This window comes from Chlamydotis macqueenii, chromosome Z, assembly GCF_036417535.1.
Source record: "Chlamydotis macqueenii isolate bChlMac1 chromosome Z, bChlMac1.mat, whole genome shotgun sequence".
Classification (NCBI taxonomy): Eukaryota; Metazoa; Chordata; class Aves; order Otidiformes; family Otididae; genus Chlamydotis; species Chlamydotis macqueenii.
The window spans coordinates 75602829-75619441 of NC_141593.1; the positions used below are offsets into that span (position 1 = coordinate 75602829).

The 16613-nt window shown below is 37.1% G+C and overlaps 1 protein-coding gene across 5 annotated transcripts in view; it reads right to left on the minus strand.

The window, feature by feature from the left end:
* Positions 1-16613, minus strand: part of SSBP2 (single stranded DNA binding protein 2) — a 191909-nt gene that overhangs the window by 137683 nt on the left and 37613 nt on the right. For all 5 annotated transcript variants that reach the window (XM_086770738.1, XM_086770737.1, XM_086770740.1 and 2 more), the window contains 3 exons: positions 10902-10974; positions 6247-6308; positions 4489-4573 (listed from right to left, as the gene is read on the minus strand). In XM_086770738.1, the coding sequence (XP_086626864.1) occupies positions 4489-4573; positions 6247-6308; positions 10902-10974 (220 nt within the window). The remainder of the gene's footprint in view (positions 1-4488; positions 4574-6246; positions 6309-10901; positions 10975-16613) is intronic.

Consider the following 16613-nt stretch of genomic DNA (forward strand, 5'->3'; position numbering starts at 1 on the left):
GGAATCACAAGGTTTCTGTTTTATTTCCCCTTTTGACCCAATACATTTTTATCTCATAAGGAAGTGGAAAGAAGGCAGGAACAGGATGCCCATTGGCATCTTCTCTCAACAGAAGATCTCAGTTCAAAACCCATAGAAATGAGATCTCAACTAGAGAGATGAGGAGATCTCCTTAGGACACTGTGAAGAAAGAAAAACTCATTCTACAGTAAAGACTAGATTTTGTCTCAGAGTATCCATGTAAATGATTTCTCACAAAACTTCAAAGCACGGAGAAGTTTTCCTCCAGGAACAGTAATAGGTACTTGGAAAAGAAACATGAGGGCTCTTTTCTGTTTCATATAAGCTACTCCTACCAAAATGCTTGCAATATTAATAGGCTAAGTAAGCAAGGATCAGTTTTCTTTCCGGAGCTACCTGAAATGTAAACATTTTCTAATTCTAAATCATTTATGTTAAAACTTTAAAGCTAGAACCTATCTCCCTGATTCAGCACATGCACTTTCATGACATGCATCTGTCTTTTCAAGCCTAAAAGATATTATATAAATGTACCCAATGAGCTCAGAACCTCTTTCATTCAGAAGAAAACATTTCCAATTGCAAATCCCAATAAAAAATAAAAATAGAATCTCTTTTAGGTAATACGGAGAAGCTGCAAACACTTAACCTCAGGATGACCATAGAAAATCTTATTTTTAAAGCCAAAATAGGCCTTTGCTTTTCTGTTTATTGGATTTTTAGTAAGATGAGCATTTAGTACTGCAAGCAGTTACAGCCTCCACCTTGAGAGTCACTTCATGTTCCTGTTGTCAGGCATGAAAGATTCTGCTCCTCTCACCAGCTCAATAAAAATCAGAAGATTTATTAGTATAGTCCAAACACAACAAAAGAGTACTTCCAAACCCCTTCTCTGCAGAATGGGGATGCTACTATAGAAAGAAATCTGTACACACATACATATCAGAAAATTTAAATAAAGAGTTATCTAAAAGAATTTGGTTTTGCTGTTGTCTAACACAAGTAGTCAAGAAAAGACTTAGTGGAACAGACTGAAAGGCACACACAGGTTAAGACTCAGTTTGCTTGATCAGGCAGAGTTGATATTAGAGGGAGCTTCATATGCACTCTTTTCCAGGACAGCACTATAGACAGAGTCGAAGAAGGATCCTGCTAGTCTTCTTACCCAAGTATATTGCAGATGTACAAAGTCCAGCTACAAATATTTAATTGGATTCGATGACAAGCGAAGTATATGCTGAAGTCTTACAGCATCGTAAGTAATGACCTAAACCTAATCTCTCAAAAAAGCATTGTCCAAGAAGAAAAGGGGAATATCAAATGACATTATTTTTGCAACTGCAGTTAAAATACTGTAAAACTTCAAGTAAACTTAAAAAACCCAATCTTTCTGTATCTATTAATTTTGTGAGTCAACCTCCGTGCATTCCAGACTGACTAGCAACTATGTTGACCGAGGCAGCAGTATTTCACAAATAATTACATCATCTGCAAGTGCTTCCTCCTCTATCAACCATTCTTAAACCTTTCTCTCTTTATAAAAGCAAAGACAGACAAGATACTGTTTCAGCTAATTCAGCCTACGTAGAGTATAACTGGATCACTCAGATCTTCAGCAAGAATGATTTTTCTTAGGTCAAGTAGAACACATACCTAATAAAAAAATCTGAATTACTAGTATGAATTAATAAACAAGTTTTCTGTGGTTTTGGACTTAACAATTACAGTTCTCAGGTATGACAGTACAGCCACAAATGCTCTATTACTTGACCTGCAATTTAACAGCAGGGTTTTGATTTACCAGACCCCTCAGCCTGATGGGGAAGCCAAAATCCAGTGACAGGCTCTCTTGACAGTCTCCACCAACAACGGCATTTTGACATCTCCAGAGTCAATGGCAAAACATTAAATGGGTCAGGATTTCACTTAATAAATGTTCACCTTCTTCTGCTGTGAAATATGCTTGGCTGTATTTTATAATGATCTGTCATGATCTTTAGTATGAGTGGACAATACACTCATGAAATATTAAATACATGTAAGATTTCAAAAGTACGCAATTATCATGACCTAAACTGTCTTACTAAGCAAAAAGCACATAATGCTAAGAACACTACGAGTCTTGCTAGATATTAGACAATCTCAATTGTGACAAAAATAATGCAAAAGCTAGCTTTTCTTGTCACCTTAAAAGATTAAGAGATAGGTTTTAGAAATACTCGGTGAATGAATTTCTTAAATAAACCAATTCATTTCTAAAATAAACATTCATCCTGTCTTAACACAGACTGATGTGCATGTAGAAGCATACTGTGATTTGATTTTTCCTTCATCAAACACAACTTTGTACAGTGATGTAAAAATTCAGACAATCACAAAATTGTTTCACACACAGAACTCATTTGAGTATTTTCTCAGTTTTTTTTTAATTACAATGACACAAATCATAATGCAGACCGAGCTGAGCAATAATGTCATGTAATATTCCAACACCTGTAAAAGTTAGAAACACTGGAAGCGTGATGTTATGCCAGTTTTTTATTTGACATTATTTTGATTCAACTCCTCAAATTCTTAGTATACTGCAAGCTTTAGATTCAATAGTGAACTTACTGATCAGTGAAACTCTTACGAGTTTAAAGAATCGTGAACTCCACTCCAAGTACTTTTTCATTGAAAATTTCCTCTTTCTGATAATTTTGTTTCAAGATTATTTCACAACAACATTTACAAGTTTCAGATTTTTTGCTTTTGTTATACACATTATATTCTAAGAGCACATTTTTCCCAACTGAAGTCAGCTGTCATACTGTGGATTCTGATCTCCACAAATTTAATTCATTAATGTCATTTCCTGCAGTCATAAACTATTTCTGTAAAACTATTTGTCCTTCAGTGGATATTTAAACCTTGCTCTAATAACAAGGATTCAAAACAACAGGGAAATACTGTATTTTTCCAACAATTGTATATTTAAAACACAACAAGCAAAAAAGATTGCAGCAATTGTACTCGCAAGAGTTACTTCATTTTTAATTTGAGGAATATGCTTCACCAAGTTGGTTTACCTTAACATCTCTGTGGGTGGAAAACTTCCTTGTAGACAAGTAACTTTGTTCCTCTCTCTCGCACTTTTTTTTTTTCATTAATTATGAAGAGTGATCAATGTAACCCGGACATGACTGTGCAAAATTGTCCAAGCTCTGTTACCAGTTAGTCTCATAATACAACCACAAAGAACTGGGTATTAAATGGGCATTGGTCTGTGAGCAAAATATGCTGAACAGTTCTAACAGTGCTCATGATGCATTTACAATCTAAGTCATTGTTAATTACAAATAAAGCAAGATTACTATTAGCTCAGATACTCTAGGATGCCGACCTATTATCAGATTATGACAACAGAAAACGGGAAGTGGTTGCTTAGTTGATGCATTTCCGTTATTCCAAATTTGTTTGTAAGTCACTGGGCTATGGCAGTCTTATTTTAAATTTATCTGTAGAAATATTTTTCAGGAGTAATTACACAGGATTTCTACGACACTGGAAAACACCCAAGGAAAGAGGTTTCAGAGTTGTATTGTGAGAGAGTCATACTCCTTCTCTAGACTACATCAATGGCCCAAAGGAACAATAAAGTCAGTGGTAAGCCTCCTAAGGATTTCATCAGTAAAAACGAAATCATTGGCATAGTAGAATGAACACAATTTCCATCCTAACTCTGGAATGCAGTTACTCATTTCTGGAGAGCTCCATTTACATTATGAGAATGGACAAATGGAATGAAACTCTTGCGATACTTTGGACCTTAATTTCTAAAATTTCTTTATTACTGTTGTAAGGCGTTGCAGGCAAAACCCCACTAAACTCCCTGCTGTGTTTTGAACCATGTCCAAAAGGCACCAAAACTGCCATGATACTTTTGCCCTTTTGTTCTTCCCATTCTGTTGGACCAGATGATTTTGCCTTTAACTTGTTCTATGATGCTTAAGTGTTTATGCTGATGAAAAATACCTGCTTCAGGATACAAAAACACCTGAAGAACAATCTTTAAGTCAGTATGATCTGGACAGAAGCCAGGTGATCAATTCCATCTACTGAACAGCCTTTTCCTTAGCACCGACAGAGTATGGATATTTGGACAGGACATATCTGTGCCTTCATTTGCCCGGTGCCTTTGTGATCAGCCTGATGTGTCCATGGCAGGGGTGCCAGAAGAACATTCTTCATTCTGCATTAACACATGGGACAGTACTTCGATCTCCGAGATGGGTTCCAGGAGTTTTCCATATGGTGCTGGGGAATCACAGAATTAGGAAGTCCTAATTCTAAGGCATCCCCAGAAAACTGAGATTTACTTATGTACGACAGACACCTGCATTTTTGAGTCACTTTAGTGTAGAAATACTTCTCTATTACATTATACATACAATTAATGAAAGTGTGGTAAAGACACACAAGACTTACATAGTCATGAAAGGCTTTTGCTTCACTTGAATGTTCACATGTTTCTCGTCTTTCTGGAGCTGCACAGTAGAGATCCCAAAATACACTGCAAGTTAAGAAGTTACAGAGAGGGTGAGAAAATCATTGTAATACTCATGTAGATTTTGCAGTGTACGCATACCACGCACGCATGTTCATATATAGGAACAGGCATATCACTTCCTCACCAAGGGATGAAAACAGTTCTATTAAACAGTTTAGCTTTGTAAAACATCTATGAAGAATCAAGTTCTGCTATCTGATTCTCCGAGGCAAGCAGTGCTATACTCCTCTAACACCACTACAGTACAGACCAAGAAGCTAGTCTAATATACAATGTTTAAGGGTATAACGCGTATTACTGAAGCTCTGCATTTAACCTTGTCCCTCTGGCAAATGCTGCAATTAACTTCCACAAAGCATAGGAAGGGACAGATGCAGAATAACATAAAAAGGTAAGAAACTGGAGAGAAAACCAGGAGTTCTTCCAGCATCCAACAATGTGCTTTAAACAAAAGTTCCCAGAGAAACAGGTGTATGAACAAGAGTATGAAATAGATGGGTATGTCTTTGGGTTGTAAAGAGTGAAAGGAAATTATGGTACTCCCAACTGTCTTCCTCTCCAACACCTTTCAAAGGGGTACAACTGTAAGAGTTAGTTCTAATACAAATTTTCTGGAATTAAATGATATATTTGCTAGAACAATTAATATTTTTTAAGAGTTTCATGGTGTTTCTTTATTGCTCTAGACTTAATCCCTTTCAACAGTCCAGCACCATAATATGCATTTGTGTAAAATTTGAGCACTGTGCTGCAGACAATCAAAGTTAAGGGTAATGCAAACACCAAAGATACAAGGAACATGTTCTCCTTGCCAGGCTTTCATCACATAGCTAAAAGCTACGAAAGAAAGGTCAATGAAGAATATGCCACCTTCCATGTAGCTGTACGAATCACTTGGGTTTTTATGTTCAACTGGGACGACTTTAAAACTTGTAAATTCTTGTACTCCCGACAATTGGACATATTCTCTTTATTTCGTATTCTTTCAAATACAGGGATATTAGATACATTCAAATCAGTGACAACTAATAAATACCATGGTTAATAGCAGTGACTATGAGCACTCTTTTCTCCTTGGGAACTCTACACACACACACGTGTCTCTGCACACCAGTATATATAAGCAAATGGTATCATGCATAAGAAATTACAAGTCAACCCCATGTCCACCCATATTCTGAGCTGAGAAAAACTGTAAATGCAGACACTGCAGCACTAAGCGAATGGATGTTGCCTCTCAGAAGGCTGGTGGCTTGGGTTCAGCTACTTAATTTCATATGTTATTCCTCTGATTAGAATGTGGACTGAAGAAGCTCACACCTATATGCAGAGTCTCCGTATATACTGGTTTTTTTCAAATTTAATTATTTAGGGTATGCAGAGTGATCTCTTAAATGCACGACTTACTGGAAGGTGGTGATGAAAGAAATGCAGGCCATCTTCTTTCAAAGATGCTTTCTTATCCATGCACTATGCAATATTTCTTTTCCTGTATCTAATATCTGTTCTTTTTCTATACCTAATTTTCTGTTCTTTCATTCCTTAACAAGAAAATGGTTCTTGATTCTCATTTTTACATTCCTTTTACAATGTTCACCTGAATTTCTTGCCTCCAGCTGCTGGAACTAGCAATCAACATATTCTAAAAATCAGAGAAAGAGAAAATTGATACTTACCACCACCAGGAATGCAAAAATCCTGGGGGCTCCCCCAGTGTGATGTTTTTTTCCCATCTTATCTAAAACAAAGCAATAAAACCAGAGGTGTACATTTTTGTGATCATTACAACTAAAACACATTATATAATTTTGGCAGACAGCAAAAAGAGAAAGAAAAATAAGATTTTGTAGTTATGAAAGACTTTATCATCATCAATCTGGCTGGCTGTATTACTTATTTACTTTATTACTTATTACTTTATTAATACAGCTGATACTTAAAATAAGCTTCTCTTTTTCTAGGAAAGTATATATTAGAATTTTTTTTAATTTTAGATTCTGAATAGAACTTTATTAAAAACATATTTTGTATCACTCCACTACTGAGATGTGCGTTATTTTAAGGTCAAAAATGGATGATGCAAAAAAAAAAAAGTGTCTTAAAAAGTACTCTTTAAGATTATCTAAAAGATTTTCCAATCTGCACTAAGGAAAATGCAGAACTAATGTTACTGATTCAGCAGGTGGCAGTCTTCCCTCCACGTCCAAAGCTAGCCAGTGTTTTATAATCCTCAAGGAGTGCTTTACTGTTAGAGGTAACGAGGCAAACACGAGCAGCATCAGAGTTATAACCCAGTTTCCCACCACTCAGTGAAAAAGGAAGGCTAGTTTGGCTCCGTTTGTCTGCGCTGGCAACCTCTCCTGAAGAGAGCTATACCGGCTATGACTTCCTTCCCACCTAGGAAGCCTGGTGTGTTTAACGCTATTTTCAAAGGAAATGCAGTTTAAGAACTCTTACCCTTGAATTCACACTTTTCTTGTTGATCAGTGAACCCATTAGACAACACAACACATGGTGACAGTGTTCTGCTGCATACGCTCCAAATTCCTCCAGTCACAACTACACATAACATCATTTCCTGTCCAATTTTGTTAAAAATATTGTTCAAAACCAAACCATACTCTGCTCTAGAGACAGAAGCAATGGCAGATAAAAAGAGGATTATTTTAGTGAAATGCTTAAACAGCCTTAACATGAAAGCCATTTAAAGACATACATATAAAAGTTCATACAAGCTTACTGTAATATGGTAGATACCGTGTTCATAATGCAAGAGGTACTTGTAAAGCTGGCATTTTCCAAAGGAGACTAAAACTTTGACTCTCAACTCCATTTCCACTGCCAATTCTTAAGAAATTTAAACAACATACAAGTTCTGTTGGTAGCTTGCAGGAGATGAAAATGTACTTCACATACCTAAAAATGTTCTTTGCACTTATACAAAGTAACTTAGTGTAATTTTGGTGTACTACTTGAATACAACTATTCAAAAACAATTTCGCTACTTAAAAATTATTTTTAAAAGGTAACTTTGAGGCAGTGCCACTTCTGTTGGTAAAGTTGGCAGAATGAATCAACTGCATGGTGCTCAACCCCACCACTACCACATAACAGTAGTGAATATACAAAAAGTGTATTTTAAAAAACTCCTGCTTAAGCACTGGCAGATAAAAATATTAATAAAAATGAAAAATATAAATAAAAGCCAAAGGTATTATGAAGGTATTACACACTCTTCAAATACACTCCTCTGAGGCATGATGGCTCCTCACATGCACTGGGAATGCCTAGGAAGGACATGTGTTAATCACCAGGAATATACAGTACTTCTGAGAAGTTTTGAAAGCAACATAATGAAGAGATGCAATGTACAACCAAAACAATAAATTGTTCCTGAAGTTGAAAAATAATTCAGTTAAGAGTAAAAATTATGTCTGTGCAGAAAGTCTAGGCAGCATTCATGCTCTTCAAAGCAAGGCTTGATGTCGAAATTACCCAATTCAAAGGTCTTATGCCGGTCCTTTTTAGCAAGACATATTTCATCTTGAGAATTTTTTTCAGAGAAGGAGCCTGAAGGGAATGTGGAAGTTTGAGGGTTGTTTGAAGGGGTTTTGCTTCGTTTTTTAAAAAAAACATACTTTTGTCTCACATGGCAGACATCAGTCTGTTTGGTTTTCAAGTCTGAGACTTTAAAAGATTTATAAAGTTATTAATTTCATAAAAAAATACCCTCATTATCAACTGTACTGATTAAGCTCATAACCAGTGATTAACTGGGAAATTCCCACCTTCCTGGTCCAGTCAAGCTAAGGGGAATTATTCCTCCCACACTGGAACCTAATTTTAAGGACAGAAAATATGTGGGATAAGGATCACCTCTTCAAGGAAAATGTAGCAGCTGGGACACCAAAGGAAAGACTGTGGAGCAGAATAGCTGTTTTGTTTTTTTCAAAATGTGTGTTCCATATCTAAATAGCTCTCTTCAACCCTCATAAGCAATGACATGGTTAAGATGAAAGCTAGTTGTGCTAGCTCCTTGCCACTTTGCCAGTTCTAATAGGAACTGGAATGACACAGCTGCTGAGTTACTTCAACCCACTACTTCACATCATGTCTCCTGAAAGGAAGTAAATTTGCAGATCAATATACAAGAGTTATAGCTAACAAACTGAAGAGGTCTCCGCCATCAAGAGATCCAGGAAAATGCTAGACGAGCTTGAGATTCTATGTTTTAGAGGTGAAGGCAATAAAGCCTTGAAGGCTGTACCCAACATGGACCACAAAGCACAGTTCATCTTCTAACAGAAAGATCAGCAGAAGACTTCTAGACCTTACTGACTCATAGAATCACAGAACAGCTCAAGTTGGAAGGGATGTGGAAGGATCACCTGGTACAGCCTTTTGTGGGAAAGGGAGCCTGGATGAGATTACATAGCACCTTGTCCAGTTGTGTCTTGAAAACTTTCAGTGATTGGGACTCTACCATGTCCCTGAGGAGGTGGTACCAGTGATTGATTGTTCTGACTGTAAAAAAACAATTCTATCTCGTATCAAGATGAAACCCTTCCCTGTGCAACTTGTACCTGTTGCACCCTGTGTTCTCCATGTGGCTCCTTGTGAACAGAGAGCCTCTGCCCTCTTTGTAGCCACTCCTTAAGCACTAGAACACTGTGTCAGAAAGCTCAGGTCCTTCCTGAGCCTTCTCTTCCTCAGGGAGAAAAGACCTAACTCCTTCAGTCTGTCCTTATACAGCAGGTTCTCCAGCCTTTCGACTTGTGGATAAGTTCTATGAAATTTAAACTAGGCATAAAGCACTACAAAAATAAAGGAATGCTTAGGATAACCACCTCTCAATTATACAGCGGCAGAGTGGATTCCATTATATCCAACTCATATTTTCGTTTTCTTAACTTTGTTCCATTACTCTTAGCCATGTTCCCTGGCAGATCCTGAAGGAAGGGCTCTTAACCTTTGTCATCTCTATGTATACAGATACCACTGACCACTGTACAGCTCAGACAGTCTAAGTAGGCTCACTTTTTTACCTCAATGTCCAATTTTAGAGCTACCCTGAACTATTTCATCTTTAACAAAATCCACCCAAACAATTCTGGCAGGTGCAGACTATCAGAGTAGAGAAGGTATGGAGCGCAAAGAGCCATGCCTTTTAAGGAGGGACCAAACTAATACAAATTTCCTCCTGTGCCACCTGAGCGTCTCCTACACCTGAGGTACTCTCACAACAAGCTCGCTCCAATAGGGCAGTTGCTTCTCTACAGCCATGAGCCAGAAAAGGATGAAAACAGATAGAAAAAAAAAAATTTTACTATAAACATAAACTGATACTACCACAATTCTACCCCTTTTCCTTATCTTTGCTACATCAGTTTTCTCTAAACACCACAAACAACAGTCCAGGTTCTCACCCTCCCCTCTCCCACCTCCAAAATGTCATCACCAGTAGAGCCATTTTATTAGCTCTTGGAGGAACACCAGTTGAGTAGGAAATTTTCTTAGTACAACATCTTGCTTATTTTTTCCTCACTTGTGCTCACTATTATTCAACTATTATTATTATCTCAAATGTTCTCATCAAAGAAAGATTAAAAACATTAATAAATCCAAAATACCTCTGTATGTTTAGCATACAAATATTTTTGTATCCCAGAAAAAAATATAAAATGCTAAGGAGACATAATTTACTTGAATCTTTAAAAGACATATACAAAGTCTGTGAAAGACTGTGAAAAATAATAAATACTGTGTAAAAAATTTTACTGTGTAAAAAATTCCACTAGCCATTGAAAGCATTTAAGAAAGAGGACCTAAATGGTTGTAGTCATAATTGATACACCAGATTAAAAGAACTTAAGTAGTCAGAAGCATAGTAAAAACACACAAAGAGACCAGTAGTGCTTAAGAGAATGAGAATTCCAAGTATATGACAGTAGGATGTAAAATACATAATTGCTGTGTATTTTGGAAGGGTACATCACTCATACTTGGATATATCAACAGTAAGTTGGAAGGTCACCAAAAAAGCGTACTGTAAATGCATTTTCCAACACTCACTTTTATTGCAGAAAACAGATTAATCTTTCCCCAACATAGTAGCGTATCACAGAATGGGGATTACAAATATACAACAAAAATAGTTATGCAAAGGCATGTTAAATGACATGGCAAACTGGCTTCTGTAGAATCAGAAATCTATGCTGATCAATGTAAACAGAAATTCAAGGTTGTCACTGCTGTTTATTCTAGACCTATATTTATTTCACTTGCACACAGTGGGAAGTTGTGTAAGGAAAAAAAGGATGGGGAAACATACCTCTGATAAAAATGTCTGGGCTGATTTCTGTGCTCCTACATGGAGCAGATATTCATATACGTACAGTGCTAATCTGAAAAATAAACAAAAAGGACAATATTTAGTATTGTGCACTTGTTCGTTCCTCTTCTTTAGAAACAAAGGATTATCAGAAGTCTGAGGTGCACTTTATTGCCTTTCACAAAACACTATACACTGAACAAGTCAAATCATTATCCACACCAGAACTTTTAAACTAGACATGTAGGTCAACTCCGAGCAGAGGTGTTCAAATAGTAGTTAATTAAATACTACTAAACCCTCAAATTACTTAATGTCAACATTTTTAATGATATTTGGACAAGCGCCCAGGGAGTTAACAACTGACCTAGTGCTGCTCTATATTTGCCCACTCTATACCATGCTTATTGTAAATACGATATATTCATACAGCAACACTGGTTACTTTTCCATATCAATTTTTTTTTAAATGATGAATGTGTCAGGCTGTTAGCACACTTGAGCAACAGCCTGTGTTTATTTGAAGAATATGCAAACTTCAGGCTGCATCAGGAAAAGTAATTCTAGCATCTATCCACGGCATGCAGTACAACCACATCTCTCAAGTGAATGCAAACAGTTTTAGATTCAGTCAGACTTGTGCAACTAGGAGCTCCAGTGACAAAATGACTGTCACAGCTCCCAAAGGAGTTCCCCAAAAAGTAATCTTCAGCACCCAGGCACATCCCCGACTAAGTCTAAAGATCTGGAATAAGGATCTCCCTGCAGAAAGAGGTCTCATGCCCCGATTGACTACACAGCACAACCCAGGCTGGGAAGCCCTGCTCACTGCTCACTGCTCCAGGAACAGGGGAGCTGTAACAACAACCAATTTCTACTGATATAGGCTTGATTTGGATTAGAAAACCAAAGCAGTAACACTTCCTGTTCTTCAGCTGACTCTCCAGAGAGGCTCCCGACTGTCTGCATGTTTCAAGTCTTTCAAAATGAGATCTCATTTAAAAGAATGATTTAATAATAATGCTTGGAAATCGACTATAAAACATTTCAGTCTGAGAAAAGAAAGAAAGTCAGGCTGTGCATCTTTTAAATTTGCTAGTTGAACTGTTTTTAAGAAGTAAAATGTATTTGCATGCAGTTTGTGATACACTGCTATTCTGATTTGAAAGATTTTACTATCCATATTCAAAAATATGTAGTTTAACTAAACAAAGTAGAGAGGCAGAGAATATCTATTTTCCTGTTACTTTTCAAAATATTAAGCAACATTAGATGAGGTAACTGTCATCACGCCACTGACAGAGTAGTAATTACTGCAGTAAGCTATTATGTGTGAAATTTTAAAATCCAGGAGAGGAATTCCATAAGAATTGTTTTCATTAGTTGTTTATACTTTGTACATGCAATATACACACGACTTTACTCTCAACTTCAAAAGCAAAAATGTTACATTCATACTTTTTTCCTTATATTGTTTTTTAAAATAATGAAATTTATATTGAAATATGTGGTTTTACTTTGAACCTTGAGTAATACCCACTTTTTAATTCTAGTATTTTACAAAACAGTTATTTATTAGTTTGTATTGTGCCATATCAACAAATGCAAAGATCAGTGTGCAAAGTAGAAAGCACTTGTTTCTTCTAATGGAGCACAGTACGATCCCATGATAAATGTGAAGCAGCTCAGAGAGGACACAGAGGTATGCCTCTGTAAATACTGTGGAGAAAGAGGATCACTAGCCTCTAGCCTCTCATCCCAAAAGCACAACTGCATCTGTCAAAAAAAAAAAAAAAAAAAAGTCACATCTCGGTGACTTAATTCTTCCTAGTTCAGCTATCATTCAATTTTCAACCAATAAAATGTGGTAGACAAAATCTAAGACCTAAAAGACAGAGGAAGTTCTACAACAGCCAAGATGACATGAATACTCAGTAACACTTTAAAGCATCTCATTTGTCTTCCAGGATTCCCTTTTTTGTTCTTATCAAAGATGAAGCCTAAAGTCTGGATAAAAGGATTTGCATGATTATATCCTTCCCACCCTGCAAAGGAAAGCAAAACAGCACAAACCCCAGAAGTTTATTGCTGGCACACCACCTTCATAAGTCTGCCATCTGTTGAAAGCTTTAGCAAATACTGCACAGTGATACCCAAACTGACAGCGCAGTACTTTAATATCGAGAAAGATTTGTGAATCTCAGCTCAGGACTCGCAGAGTCTACCTGCAAAACATGGCACACGCAGGCGAGCTCCAACGCAACTGAGCATCGCTACCCTGTGCCCATCTTTCCTGGTCCAAAAAATCCAAGGTATTTCAGCACTGCAAAAAGACAACCGTAAAACTTCGACCCAGAATGTGACAACTAGGCATAATTGAAACGATAGCAACATCCCCAACTCTGATATGCATTATTACATCTTGGTCTAAACACATTAGCAGTGAAATGAAATGGCAAAAAAAACCCTATCTTTATTAGGTGGGGGGGTAAACATGGCAGATTTCAGGAAAATAATAAATATTGCAGATTTTAGGCTTCCAAGTTGATCCACCTGCGCTGAATTAAGAGCAGGACCATGCTGGCAAGGGGACTGTGTGGCTCCTGTGACAGGAAAGCCAGGACCACCTTCCATGAACAGATGTGAGACAGAAGGCACAACACAGAATAACCTGATTGGGTCTTATTAGATCTAAATAGCTGGTCCATCCCTAGTTACTATGCTGTCAGGAAGTCTTTACAGAGGTTAACAATGTTAAAGCTTCATTCAGAAATAAATGCGTTTGCCACAGAGATCAGAAGAAAAATACTGCATTAGTTGCAGCAAACGGATCAATACAAACTGATGCTCTGAGGAAAGATGGCAAAGAAACCCCAAAAAGATGCAACGCTGTGTACCAAGGATTAGCAGATACACAAACTTTAAGTGTAGCGTAAGACCAGAGCAACATAAAAATGGCTGCAGTCCAAGTGTGTAAAATTAACAAATGAATAAACAATTTAACATCTCAGCAGAAGACTAAGAAAATAACAGTGAGATGGTCTATGACACCAAAGGACTTGGGTCAGAAGTGGCCTTTTAAAAGATAGTTTTTACTCATCAAGCTGATGTGAGAAGCCGTGTAAAGTGACACAGAGACATATGTCAAATTTTCACATTTGCATACTTGTTGACATCCCATGAGTACTGCGAGGAAAAAATACTTCCAATCAATTTATGATAACACCAAAGTAATTTTTGTTAAAGACATGCCACAGGCCAGAGATCCTGCCTCCCTCCAGCCAAGACAAGTAAATCACACATTCAATCTACAGCCTGATGATACATTCAAGCTATTTAAAAAAAAAAAAAAAGTTATCGTCCTGCTCGTACTGCTGCAGTGCTCATTTTGCCAAGCTGGTGTGTTTCACCTCAAGTTTCTGCTCTAACTGGACTAGGCATTTATACATCCCACAAGTACCTACGGGACTCCAAAGAGAAGAACCATTTAAGCAATTCTAGTCAACTAGTTATGAGAATATTACCAGGAAATAAACAGCAATCACTCTCACTGTGCTGTGGAAACAACCTTCTTACATGTTAAGGTGGGAAGATGCAATTAGCTCAATGAGTACTTACAACCAAAGCTCTGCAGCGGTATGTCCACTGAGGAAAAGTAGCTGACAAACTCCCCCAGTTCCAAGTTAAAAGATTAAGACAAACAACTAACTTTTCATAAAAGGCAACAAAAACCTGAAAGCACCTCGAAGATGTTTGCTGTATCTGTTTTTGGTATCTAACTCAGGTGCTCTGAGTCACACTCCCTGCACCGCCCCGGCAAGCTTCGGTGACTGTAAGTGGGGTACGCAACCGGCTGTTCAGACAAACATATGCCTACAGAAAGGCTCAAATTATTATCACCAAGTCTGTCATGAAATAATTTGTCCATAAAAGGTAAAACAGTAGTATCTTTGTTTCATTCCATAAAAAGATGCCTGCCGAGAAAGTCTCTGTCTCTCAATCTAGAGACCTCAAGTACTGAGTTTGGTTTATTATTATTTCTAAGGAGACAAAGAACAAAAGGAGAATGGCCACAATTTTCCATGAAGTTCAAAAGCTGGGCTTAGAAGAGTAAGAAATTACAATAAATTAGCTTATACTTTCTCTTGAAAGCTGCTCAGTAAACCTGCCAGGAACAGGCAACTATTATACACAGCTTCATGCAGTTGAGAAAAAGTGCAGTTGCTCTCATTGTTTTATTAGCCACATGTCATAACTAAAAATAGATGTCATTTAACAGAGGGTACAGTGGTGTATAACCATTACCCAGAAAGTTATAAAATCAATGTGACGGAGCAAGAGCCTGCAGCTCCCCAGCTTTGGCGGTGCGTTAAAGCACGGTTCAGGTACCATACCTGCCTTCCGCCGCACCAACAGTCAGCTCAACACTGCGATAAGCAACGGCTGCCTCCTCGCCACAAAATGTACGATGGTGAGCGACTGCACATCACAGAAATGTCCCTAGATGCTACCACCTCCTCTGCCAGCAATAGATATTATGCTGCCAACATCTGATGCCAGATGTAAAAAAAAAAAAAAAGTCTATAATGGAAATGTTCCAGATCTGAGCATCACCGAGATAGATTTAGCATTTTTTGATTGTTAAGACTTAAATTTTTAAAACTATTCATGTATGGAAGGTTCTGCATACGACACATCATCTATTTAACTTTTGGGTTTTTTAAACAGTAATTAGAAAACACAGTGAAAACTACTAAATCATTATCCATACATAATTCTTAGTTTGTGTAAAGCACAGTGAAGCAGCTCAATAACATTTAAAATTAGCTCCACAGAAAAGGTCTTAAATGTTCCTCTCTCTGTTTCAGCAGACTCACAGCTTTTCAAAATCTTTACTCCAACCTATACAGAAAACAGACTTTTTTTTGTTTGTTTGTTTCCAAGAAGGTATATAGACTTCATTTCAAATCCAGACTCCTAGGAATCTCACTTATTTAATATCCAATATACAATTTTATTCTCTGAAATAAGAGTCCATATTTTAAATATAATACCATAGCTAAAACATCTCAAATTTGATCTTTCTTGAACAAACTTTCTTGAAACCACCACTCCAGTATTTTTTTAAAATTGCTCGGAAGCTCGTGACGGCGAGCTGGTTTTGGTACGTTTCAACTACAACAGCAATTTTTTTTACAAAGTTTACTATTTTTAACAGATATGTACACCAAAATACTTTCTCCCCTATTTGATCACACTGACAGTAATTTTCTTTTCTCTCCCCTCACACATTCATATACTAATATAATTTTTTCCCCTATATATATATATATATATATATATCTACTCAGTTTCCCTGAATGGGGGGAAGATCCACTGGATGCATTATCAAATTCAAGCTATACCTAAGAATTCAGTTATGCTTTTTTCATTTTCTAGGGCAGGTACATTAACAAAGGCCTCGATGCTACAGCAATTTATCTGCACATCAGCTCTCCCCAGGCATGCTGTTTCACCTACACATAACTTACACTTCGGTTTGTTTAGCATGAGGCCAGTAAATTGCTTTTTTTCAAGATCCTCTAACTATGCCAGTCTACTGTTTTTTTTCCAGCTCAAAACATGATCTGTGTTAATGTGAGCTTTCTGTATCCGATGAACAATGTGATCGGTTTTCTTAGAAACACTTGGGTATTAGACAAAACCCAAACA